Raw genomic sequence first — 11,532 nt, 5'->3', positions numbered from 1 at the left:
CACAGTACTGGAGGGAGTCAGCACAGCACCGCCCCAGCGGGGCACCAGCAGGACCACATGTCTCAGCAGTCTCCTTTCTAGGGACTGATCCCAGAGTTAGTCTGGGAAAATAAACAATGCTGTCCAGAGTTATGCATTATGGCATTATTTGTAGTAATAAAGGAATGGAAACAATTAGTTGTCTGTCAACAAGGAACTGGTTAAATAAAATATCCACATAACACAATACTGGTCAGTTGTACAAAGCTTAAGAAATTCTCGATAAGGAGTGATAGTAAACTATGCTGATAATTATAAAAAGTAAAGAGTAAAAACAAAACAAAACAAAAGTACCATTCTTAAGCATCCGACTTCAGCTCAGTTCATGATCTTACAATTCATGAGTTTAAGCCCCACATCAGGCTCAGTGCTGACAGCTCAGAGCTTGGAGCCTGCTTCAGATTCTGTCTCTCTGACTCTCTCTCTCTCTCTCTCTCTCTGTCTCTGCCCCTCCCCCACTCATGCTCGCTCACTCGCTCTCCCCCCTCTCCAAAATAAGACCTTAAAAAACACGTACCACTCTAGAGAGACAAAAGAGAAATCTTTCTGTGTAATGGTGTGTATAGTAGTTGTGGGAGAGGGTGGGGACTAATGTGTGTGCGTGCATGCATGCTTACATTTGCAAAAAATACTGGAAGGAAAAACTACAAATTAATTTTAAAAATGAATAAGGAAAACGATGGAATACAGTATAAGCGACAGGCATAGAAGAAAGACTTCTCTTAGCATACCTTGTTACAGTTTCAACTTTGGAATTATGTAAATATTTCATATAATAAAAATAATAATCAAACAGAAAATAGTAATTCTCTGAAACCAAAAACAAACTAAAGACCTTGTATGAATATTAAGTTGTTCACATATTGTTACAGAGTAAGCCACGGTATTTCCGCAACACATCCTTCGTGGAGCACATTCCAAAGACAAGTAGAGCTCCCCAGACCGTGTGTACTTACTTCAGTACTTTTGTTCTTCTAATAAGGGTCTTCTTGGTTGAAAACTATTGTTTGTAGGTTGTAAGACAATGACTTAGGGGGCACCTGGCTGGCTCAGTCAGTTGAGCATCTGACTTCGGCTCAGGTCATGATCTTGCCGTCTGTGGGTTCGAGCCCCACATCGTGCTCTGTGCTGACAGCTCAGAGCCTGGAGCCTGCTTCGGATTCTGTGTCTCCCTTTCTCTCCACCCTTCCCCCACTCATGCTGTATTTGTGACTCTCTCTCAAAAATAAATGTTAAAAATTTATTCCTGAGACAGCTGCTATTAACATTTTAATGTTAATAATATGTATCATTTTTTTTTCAGTTTTGTAAAGGTCGAATTAACATATAACATGATAGTTTAAGGTGTCTGACAGCTTGGCATTTATAGATCCTGCAGAACGACCTCCATGTTAAGTTTCGGTAACATCTGTCAGCGGACACAGTTAGGAATTCGTAGCCAGCCTCGTGCTCTGCTGGGACAGAGCATTCGCCCCCCGTAACGGTGAACAAGCAGCTCCAGCTAACGAGTGTGGGAAGGGTAACAAACAGAGGGCTCACCAGTTTGTTGCCTTTAAGGAAGTAAGAGGTTCAGGCAACAATCATCTGTGAATGAAAGCCAGTGGTTCAAAGGTGGAGGAAGGTATTAATCCAGAAATCAGGCTGTGACCACCAAATCCCGGCAGAGGGGGAGCGGCCGTGTGCATTCTGATGTAAATAGGAAGCACAGAGCAGAGCCTGTGAAGGGCTTCAGCCAAACCGCTTTTAACTGCATCTTACATAGTCTTCCCCATTCCCACCGCTCTCCCCAGTGCTGTTACACACCCGTGACTCTTTTCCTCTTTTGTTTTTGGGAGTTTGTGTTTGGACTTTTAGAGACAGAGAAAAGAGGAAGGGTTAGAATCCTAGGGACAAGACCCTGTCTCAAGAATTGGCCTCTGGCTGCACTACCACACCGATCCAGATGAATCCTTGAGACTTCCATGCTTTCTAGGCAGACAGGAAATTGTGACCCCAGAAGTGAGAGAAACTGAGACTCCATAATTTTATTCAGACTTTTTCCTTCAGGAAATATCTAGATAGAATCAGTTTTAATTTTAGCATATATGTAAGTTTTGTGCTCTACAGAGTAGAATATTTTAAATTATATATGGAGGTAGGAGAACAACTGTAATCTCCGGTCTTGAACCCTCACTTCAACCCACCTCTCAAGTTCTCAGTATTAGGTAATAATTTTCTGTCCTAAAGGTTTTTACCATGAAAGTTTGCAAACATACACAAAAGTAGACAAAAGCTATCATGGATCCTTGAGTGCCTATCACCCCCTTCAGTAGTGACGAACGTCTGCCAGTCTTGTTCATTGTGACCTCTTGTCCCTTTTTCCTCTTAGAAGAAAATCTCAGACATCATGTGATAGTTGTTTAATCATATTCTCGGTCAACCACAGCAATTTAAATCCATACTTGAAAAAGCCAAAATTTACCGTATCTTGTTGTTGTTCAGCCTCAGAAAATGGAGTGCTTTCATTTCTTGTATGCCAGGTGGGATAGATTTCAAGTCATTGTGATCCAGAAAGAGCTCCCGCAGAGAATGGTATGCCCCGTAGAAGGAGACTCGGTCCACGCCGTCATCAGAGAGTCTATTGAATGACAGGTACAGGTACTCCAGGCCTGGCTCCATGTGGCCGAACACGTAGCCAGGGATGCGCTCGATCTGGTTCCCAAGGAGCACGAGGTGCAGCAGTGACTTGGGCAAGTAGGAGGGGACGTGGTAGAGCTTGTTGTAGGACAGGTCGATGGACTCAAGATTTCTGCAGCAAAGAAGGGTGAGCAGGGTGGAGCCCGGGGCAGGACCGTAGGGATGCTTGGCGCCTTCCTGCCCCTGCTGGGTGTGCAGTGGTGACTGTCCCTGAAACCACCTCTGCTCCACACCTGATCTGACAGCCGGGCACCCAGGGCTTGTGGTGGTGACACAGGGGCCTAGAAAAGGGGGCTGCCTGGTGGTTTCAGGGCTTCCCCTGTCACGCCTCCACGTCCTGCTGGGTTCAGCTGGCCCTGAGGCCACCTCGTCCCTCTGTCATGCCCCTCCCACACAGCCCAAGGTGGCTCCTCCCACCCCACCCTCAAGGCCTGTCCTGCCCCTCCAGACAGGCAGGACCCTCACACCAGCCACGGACCCTACTGCCTGCCTTTCAGGCCACACGTCCTGCTGCCCGTTGTATAAGACTCGAGACAGAGAAATGCTTTGGAGGTGTGAGACCATGAGGTCCCCCAGGGGGAAGGGGACATCTTCCTTTCTCACCAGGGCTGGGCTGGCCTCGCTTCAACTTCCTGACCACCTGAGAGGTAGACAGACCTTGGGTCACTCAGTGCTTGGGCTTGTGGTAGGGTGTCTGTGTAACAGTGAGCACAGTCACGTCAACACCGCAAGCTCCCAGCAGATAGGCAGGTTTGGGGGGGGTTCACTGGAAAGGGGGTCGCTCGTTCGTGCCCCGTGCAGTACTGGCAGAGGAAGAGACCCTCTAAGGCAGTCAGACAGCAGCACATACTCACTCTTGATTTATCCAGGCCAAAGGAGCGATCCTGTTTTCTTCAATTTTATTATATCGTAGCCCGATGACATTGATCTTCCTGGTGTGATTGAAACAAATCTCGGTTATTTCTTCAATTTGGTTATTTTCCAGGTATAATTCCTATAATTAAGAGAATAGACTGTTTTTCTTTGCGTTGGTCGGTGCACATACTCAGTTTCACAGAGATGAAGATGGCGTTGTAGACTGCTCTCCTTAGTGCTCTCTGAAGAGTCTGCTGCTTTTCCAAGCAGTCTGCTATTTTGTAAGTTGTCCTTTTCTAACTAATTAGTGAAATAAAATGCCATCTTTTATGGTCAGAAGGTTTTAACCATAAAATACTGCATAACACAGCATACCATGATAATTGTATAAAACTCTCTAATTTACAAAACTTGTTAATGTAAATTATCTTATGTGGGCTTCAAACCCCTAGAAAATAGGCCGAAATGGCCATTCCCCCTTCAGTAGTGGAAACGCTCCCGGCTGGAGAGATGAAGAAGCAGAGTCCCGCTCCTGATGCGCAAAAGACCCGCATCCCGCCAGGTCCCAGTTTGGGGACAGGCCACTCCCACCAGTCTGTGCTGCCTGGCAGGTTTTTAGATTGGCTTGTATTAAGATTAACCTAATGAAAAGTCAATTAAGGACCCTGATTGAAAATCGGGGTAGTTTGCTGGAGCTGTTGTTTTTAACAGCCAGCTGCCTTCAAGTTAAATTCCCTTGGCCTCAAAGGGAGTTTTTCACTCAAGAATCATGTTGGAAATTAGAAGCAGATATTGGTATACATCTTTAGTGTAACTTTCTATTCCTATTGTACTAATTTCCTTCTTTGTATTTAATTTTCTTACTTATTAGAAATGGGCAAAGCAGGGGCCTCTGGGGGGCTCAGTTGGTTAGGCATCTAACTCTTGGTTTCAGGTCATCTCACGGTTCATGGGTTCAAACCTTACATTGGGCTCTATGCTGATGGCACATAGCCAGCCTGGGATTCTCTCTTTCCCTCTCTCTCTGCTCCTCCTCCATTCGCTCGCGCTCGCTCGCTCTCTCTCTCTCTCTCTCTCTCTCTCAAGATAAATAAAAATAAACTTTGGAAAATAATAAAAGTTTAAAAAAGAAAGGCGTAAAGCAATGTTTAGCTATTTGCTTTTACCTTCATACATATTTAGGGGTGAACCAAATCAGTGGCCCCTAAACTTGGCTGCATATTAGAATCAGTCATGAGCCTTTTAAAGTGTAAATTCTAACCTAAATGTGCCCCCAGTGAGAGCACACTCATCCACACCCCAGACTCTGTGTCCGGGAAGCAGGGCCTTGGAAGGGTCAGAGCCCACACACCCACCTGGACATCACCTCCCCTACCAGTGAGAGGGCCCCTCTGGAGCGCAGAACCTGGGACGGGCCTTCAGGCACATTTGGAGACCCTTTGCTCCTCCATGTTGCCTGTGTTTTACTTGCACGCATTATGTATTAAAATCTCAATTTAAAAAATTATAAATTACTGACCCCACCCTCAAAGAACCTGACTGAGAATGTCTGGGATAGGGTCAGGGGTCTGTATGTCTTTCTGTCTGACCTAAAGCCCAGTGTTGGAACCTCAATCTTTACAGTTTTGATAAATTCTAAACTTCTCTCTTAATCTGCCAGTAGGAGGCTGAGCAAGGGCGGCTGACCTGGGTCAGGGGCTCTGCAGGCACTGGGCCCACAGCGTGGGGGGAGGCAGAAACCGAGTTCCGAGCAGTCAGCCAGGGCCCCGCGGGGTCCACCAGACCTCTGCTGTCCGGGCTGCAAGTCGGTGTGCACTTGGCGGTGAGGCCCCGGCCTGGGCATGGGGCGGGTGGGCCGTGCTGGGCCCCAGTGGGCACTGGGTAGAACTGGAATGCTGTCTCACAAGTTGTAGTTTCTGTTTACGTTCTCGGTTCATCTTCCCCGTTCTCCTCCCAAGAGCAAGGAAGGCCAGTTCTCTCTACTAATAATTATAATTTTGTATTGCTTGAGGAAACAGCGATGTTCAAATTAAAGTAAATTCTGTATGAAGCATCAAAATGGGGTTTAATCTGAGGCACAATAATGTTTTAAAATAATGCTTTTGTTTTATTTAAGTAGACTGTATTTAAAATGTGAAACACTGGAAGAAAGAGAGTGGTACCTCAATAGAGGCAGGAAGCCCCTGTGGTATAATTCTGAATTTATTTCTTCCCAGACGCAGGTAGGATAAGCTCTTCAAAGATTTAAAAGCCAAAGGGTTGACGTTGGATTCACTGAGATGGTTTCCTTCCAGTTCTAAGGTGACCAGTTGATTTAGGTCTATAAAAAATAAAATAGTAATTGTGAGAATATTCGGAAAATCAGAAAACCATGCAGTTTCTGTATCTGTCAGCGTGTCACGTGAAGGGTTCAGTTTATCTGCAGGGCGGCTGTCCTTCCCCGGCACCTGCGCGTAGAGCCGTTCCCCAAGTGCTCTGCGCACCCCGTGTCCCTGGCTCAGCCGGACCGGATGCTGGCTGTGCGGTCCACTGGGGAGGCAGCTCTGTCGAGTGGGGCGTCCCATAACGGCAGAGAGGCCAGGTGAGCAGCAGGAGGTTGTGGGGGTCATTCAAGCATTGGCGAAGACGCGGACGCCCAGATGAAACGGCAGCATAATTAGCACGGACGGGGGAAGGGGCAGGGCTCCACCTGGCAAATGTCAGTCTCTGAACCAGGGAGCTACAGCAGCGAATTCTCGTCACAGTTGTTCACTTCCTGGCAGAGAGTGCAGCCAAATGCACGTTTGGAAAGGAGAATGATCGAGAATTCTCCACACATTCGGACTGAGCTACCAAGAAAGGCCTTTATACAAACAAGTTTCCCTTCATCGTTTCCACAGGCCTCGGGAGTGGCATGGTCTGCCTCCGGCTCGGCAGTGACGATGCCCAGAGGCCTCTGAGTCAGACATTCAGGGCGTAGCTTGGGCGTTTGTTCGGTGGCCCAGATTTCCAGAATAGGGATGTTTTCATCTTCACTTCCAGGCACGGGCATTGCACTGAGTGCTCTGCACGACTCCGTCCCTGCCCTCAGGCGTGTCAGAGAAGCAAGGCTTTGTCCACACCGTCAGGGCCGCAGACCACCCGAGTGGGGGGGCAGCACGACACAGGTAAAAACGGGAGGCTGAGGCAGCCGGGTGAACACAGGCAGGTTCGAACTGGGTGGCTGTGCTCACAGCCTTGGGCCCAGGCCCCTTGTGCACCAGGCAACGAGGACCCTCTGGGCAGGGACGGTATGACAGGACACTAGTCTGCGAGTCCTGTGTGGCGTCAGTTGAAGAGCTGAGAGGAAGGAGGAGACCCAACCAGTAAACTGATAAGTGGTTATATTTCCTCATGTTCTAATTTCTGAAACTAGGGATACTGACAATCCAGCCTGTTTATATAGAACAGAGTTGAAGTTTGAGAACGTAATGGAAATTTTCCTTTGAAAAACAGATAATCAAAGCAGACCAGTGACTGGTATGTGACCTCATGAGAGAGACACATAACACCCAGTGTAAACTCATGTCACTTTACGTGAGTTTCTGGTCACCCTCTGGTTTACGTGTATGTCTTATGTGACAGGAGACAGGATGGACCTAGAGAAGCTTCCTGTAGGCTAGGTGCAGTAGAAAGAGGGTTTGTAAGCAGGAAGTTGGTAGGAAGTCCCTCCCGTGGTGGGGTGGGGAGCACCCTGGCGGTCATGGACACAGGAGAATGCGCAGTGGTGGCCATGCACAAGCACTGCGAGGGGCCGCGTGCTCTCCCAGGGCACTGGTCCCTTTTGTTGCCTTGCACCTCTGCACGGCTCTTTCTCTCCCCGCACCACCCCCCTGCCCACTTCTCTGGGGCCTTCTGCCCCGTGAAGGGTCGTGGGCGAAGACCGGCCACGGGAGCGTGTGGAGAGTTACAGGCCACGATGGCCCCGCCAGGGGCATCCTCCCTGCGGGAAGAGCAGTATCCGGCCTGCGCTCGGGCACCTGCTTGCTGCCAGCTGGCTGACGGTGCGAGGCAGGGGGCTCGGCCGGGCAGGTGGAGGCTCTCTGGGCACCGTGATCAGAGACCTTACTCGTGGCCGAGGCCTCCACGGTGCCTGGACTGGGGAGACGCTTGTGCGAAGGAGGGAGCGTGTGGAGAGGCCGCCGCCAGGAACGTGTGAGAGCAGCTTCCTGGCAGGCGCTGCTCCCTTGTAACATGTCGTCTTGAAAACGGAGCTGGAAAGGTGATGCCACATGCAGCTCACAGATGCCCATCGGTGCGCCGTCCCAAACCAAGTGCTCCGCAGCCTCCGCCCCACCTGGCAGTCAGAAGTTGCACTTCCTGATGTCTTTTCCATATGACAAAGTCCATCACAATTTGTGTATATCGATGCTTTCCATGTGCACTCAGCAGTGCATCTGGAAATAGAATGTTTCCAGAACTCTGTAATTTTCAGACTTGGCATTTCTTGGGATTAATGGTTTTTTCCCCATCACCAGAAACGCTTTGTTCCTCATGAAGGTTTTTGGGAGTAAAAAGAAATAATGAAATTGTTTCATTCTTCTTAGGCTCGGGTTACCAACATTAACATTAAAATATTTCAAATCAGAGAACTAGGAAGCGGTGAGCGCTGCGCCTCACGAGCCGCGCTGGACTGTTGGGAGGTGGAAGGGGACGCCGGGCGCCTTTGTCTGGCCCGGCGCGTGGTCTCAGCAGAGACGCCAGCGCGCGTGAACAGCTCGCGTGCTGCTTCCTCTTTTATGCCAAGCTCACAGTGTGGTCTCCTCTGTCGTTCAGTTTGGTCCAGAAGCAACCAAAGAGGAGTAAATAAATTTTATCAAGTTACACGGTAAAGTGACCTAAACAACTCACTAGCCCATTTGGCAATACTGCAAGTTAAGTTTCCACACGACCGCGGAAGAAAGGCTGCGAGGACCCACGCCAACCAACGTTACCTACCAGATAAGCTCTCCTCGCTGAGGGCCCGAAGACTGTTGTCATTGATCTTAAGTTCTTCTAATGCAGATGGCAGCTCAGGAATCTCTCCCAGATTGTTCCCGTCCAGATTCAGGCGCAGTAACTTCTTCAGAAGCTTAAAAAGCGAATCTGGAGTTACCTTTTCATCTGGCACAGATGTGCAGTCACACATGTCCTTGAGTGGCCAGTGCACAGCCCTGCTCAGCCTCATGGGCCTGCCTGCCATCTGATTTTGTAACCCACTCACCTGTTTTCCTATTGTGACTTAGAGAAAGCTCTGTCACCACTGGACCAGTCATATTTTGCTAGATCTTAGGTTGCCACCATCTCGGCAGTAGACGTGGTGCTCTGAGTCTGTCAAGATGGCAGTTTGAGGGGCGCCTGGGTGGCTCAGTCGGTTAAGCATCCGACTTCAGCTCAGGTCATGAGCTCACAGCTCATGGGTTTGAGCTGCATGTCGGGCTCTGTGCTGACAGCTCAGAGCCTGGAGTCTGCTTCAGATTTTGTGTCTCCCTCTCTCTCCGACCCTTTCCGCACTCATGCTCACTCGCTCTCGCTCTCTCTCTTTCGAAAGTAAAGAAATATTAGAAAATTAAACAACAAAAAAAAGATAGTCTGAGTCCTTACAATGTATCTGCACACCGCAGTTTTCTAGTTACACTAAGTGGAAACAGTCAGGAAATAGCACCAAGTGTTGTGGACCTTCTTCAAAGTGTCTGCAATACCGCAAACTGTCCCTTTATGGCGGCCACACGTCCTTTCAGGAAGGCGTTGTGCCCATGTTTGGGGTCATGTGCTTGCAGAGCTCTGGTGCCTCACGGGTGACTTAGCTCAGCAGTGCTCAGTCAAATTTCAACAGTTTGGGAAGGGGACAGAGGACCCCAAAACAAGCAAAGGAGAGGGTCTCCTGTGTGTGTCTGTCTTTCCAGTCAAGACAGGAGGTGCGTGAGTCCCAGCTGATGCATCAAGATAGCTGTCACACGGCAGGGCGCCAGGTTTGTGACTTGACTGTGGTCACGGGTGACTGGAGCCCTGTCCTGTCCCAGCCCAGAAACTGCGTGGCAGCCAGGAAGCAAGCCAGGAAGCAAGTGCGCCCAGCAGTTTGTACAAAGGGTCATAAAGGGGCTTAAAGTTTGACCTAGTGGGACACGGTGTGTTTTGTTGGGCTCCTTACAGCACACACGTGTGTATTTTTACACACACAGACTCCTCTCTTGTTTCCACCTTTACTTCTCTGACACTCCTTCATCTCTGTTCTTTTCTCCTGTTTTAGGAAATATTTCAGTCAAACTTAAGTCTTCCAAAGGTTTCTTCTTGCTGTTTCCTGTCCCCTCTCCCTTGTCTTTCCCCCACTGTCCCTGCTAATTTTCGTCGGAACCCGTCGTGTCTCCAGAACCCGTCCTGCTCATGCGTTCCTCAGGTCTTGCCCTTGGCACAGAATCCCAGAACTCTGTCTTCCTAGCCTGAAAATGTACACAGAGTTCCCAGGTAAGCTCTGCTCTGTTCCCAGAAAAACCTCACGTACTAAAAGACTGTATTTCAGCATGCTTTCAGCTGCTTGGGGAGAGGGTGCTCCATGAGTTCAGAATACTAGTTCTGTCATCTGGCTGTTGGTGGTGCTCTGAGTGTGAAGCTTGGGAACCTGCAGGCCGTGCTCAGGATAAAGCGTGAGGGGTTAGCAACATCACGGGGGAGACTTTCTTAGGGAAAAGCTACAGTGACAACACTCCAGTCCCCCTCCCTTCCCTGCTGTGGGTACAGGGCCGCCCGAGGGGTTGTCACTCACCAGGCAGAGTGTGTATACGTACCTTGAATGCTTTGGGCCCTATGCCCGGGGAGGTGATATTGTTTTTGCTCAGATCGAGCCTTTCTAGGTTTGGTAGTCCGTGAAATGCCTCATCGGGAATGGAGGTGATGGCATTGTCTGGAAAACACAGCGGCTGTAACTTAGACTCACGTGTGCGCACATACGTGTGCACATCCACAAACAGGTACTCTTGCACGTGCATGGAGAGCGAGAGAGCCCTACCCAGGGAAGACAAGGACACTATATAAGCATATTTTCCCACTGACATGTTCTAGACCCTGGGCCAGAAATTCGACACTGCTTGTATCCTCGAGATCCTGACAGATCACTTGCCTTTCTGAAATTTCCTTCTCTAAATGAGGATCTCAGATGGCCTCCAGATCTAATGTTACGGTTGTGTGGCCTCAATCTGTAGAAGTTGCTTCTAGATGCTTTAATTTTATGGGATTTTTGTTTTGAAATTTAGTTGTGCAGTAGTCATTGATTTTAAACCTAGAAAATGAGCTTCCCAGAAATAGGGAGTACTATAAAAACCATGTGGGGACCTTCTTATAAAACCAAGATAGTATGACTGGGCACAGGTCATTCGTTTCTCACGACTCCAGACTTGGGTTTTCTTAGGCAGAGCACACCTGACACGCTGGCTGTGAGCAGGGGGTCACTGCTGGGCCTGAGGGGCTCCCCAGGGGCCATTTGAGCGCGATGTCCCTTCTAGACTGGCTGTCCTGAACCACAGTGTCCGATGTCTGTTGAGTGTGTGCGTGTTTACACGTTCACTTGTTATTTCTCTGGTAGTTTATTTCTGCGGGTTCCCCTGAGGCATACCTGAAAGCCCGTTCAGATTCCCTCACCCTTTAGGTCCTGTGCTCAGGGCCCTTCTGGCGGCCCCGTAAGAACAGGGCGGAGGAGGGGCGCCTGGGTGGCTCAGTCGGTTAAGCGTCCGATTTCGGGTCAGGTCATGATCTATTTGTGGGTTCGGGCCCCGCATCGGGCTCTGTGCTGACAGCTCGGAGCCTGGAGCCTGCTTGGGATTCTGTGTCTCCTCCTCTCTCTGCCCTCCCCCGCTCATACTCTGTGTCTCGCAAAGAAATAAAATGTTAAAACAAGAACAAAAACAAGAAAAACACAGGGCGGAGGACCGGGACCCCTCCCGGAGCCCTGAGCCCTAAGCTGAGGGGGAG

At 49.2% G+C, this 11,532-nt stretch overlaps 2 protein-coding genes across 4 annotated transcripts in view; one reads left to right on the top strand and one right to left on the bottom strand.

Annotated features, from left to right (window-relative positions):
* Window positions 1–11,532, top strand: part of CENPP (centromere protein P) — a 211,338-nt gene that overhangs the window by 144,533 nt on the left and 55,273 nt on the right. The gene's annotated exons all lie outside the window — the stretch shown is intronic.
* ECM2 (extracellular matrix protein 2) overlaps window positions 1–11,532 on the bottom strand; it is a 30,520-nt gene that overhangs the window by 3,044 nt on the left and 15,944 nt on the right. The window contains exons 6-10 of the mRNA XM_029920960.1: window positions 10,353–10,569; window positions 8,527–8,659; window positions 5,733–5,890; window positions 3,570–3,709; window positions 2,501–2,827 (exon numbers count right to left, since the gene is read on the bottom strand). Of these exons, the coding sequence (XP_029776820.1) occupies window positions 2,501–2,827; window positions 3,570–3,709; window positions 5,733–5,890; window positions 8,527–8,659; window positions 10,353–10,569 (975 nt within the window). The remainder of the gene's footprint in view (window positions 1–2,500; window positions 2,828–3,569; window positions 3,710–5,732; window positions 5,891–8,526; window positions 8,660–10,352; window positions 10,570–11,532) is intronic.

Source organism: Suricata suricatta, chromosome 13 (assembly GCF_006229205.1).
Source record: "Suricata suricatta isolate VVHF042 chromosome 13, meerkat_22Aug2017_6uvM2_HiC, whole genome shotgun sequence".
In the NCBI taxonomy this organism is placed as follows: Eukaryota; Metazoa; Chordata; class Mammalia; order Carnivora; family Herpestidae; genus Suricata; species Suricata suricatta.
The sequence above is the reverse complement of the archived record's forward strand: the minus strand, read 5'-3'. Positions and strand labels throughout refer to the sequence as shown.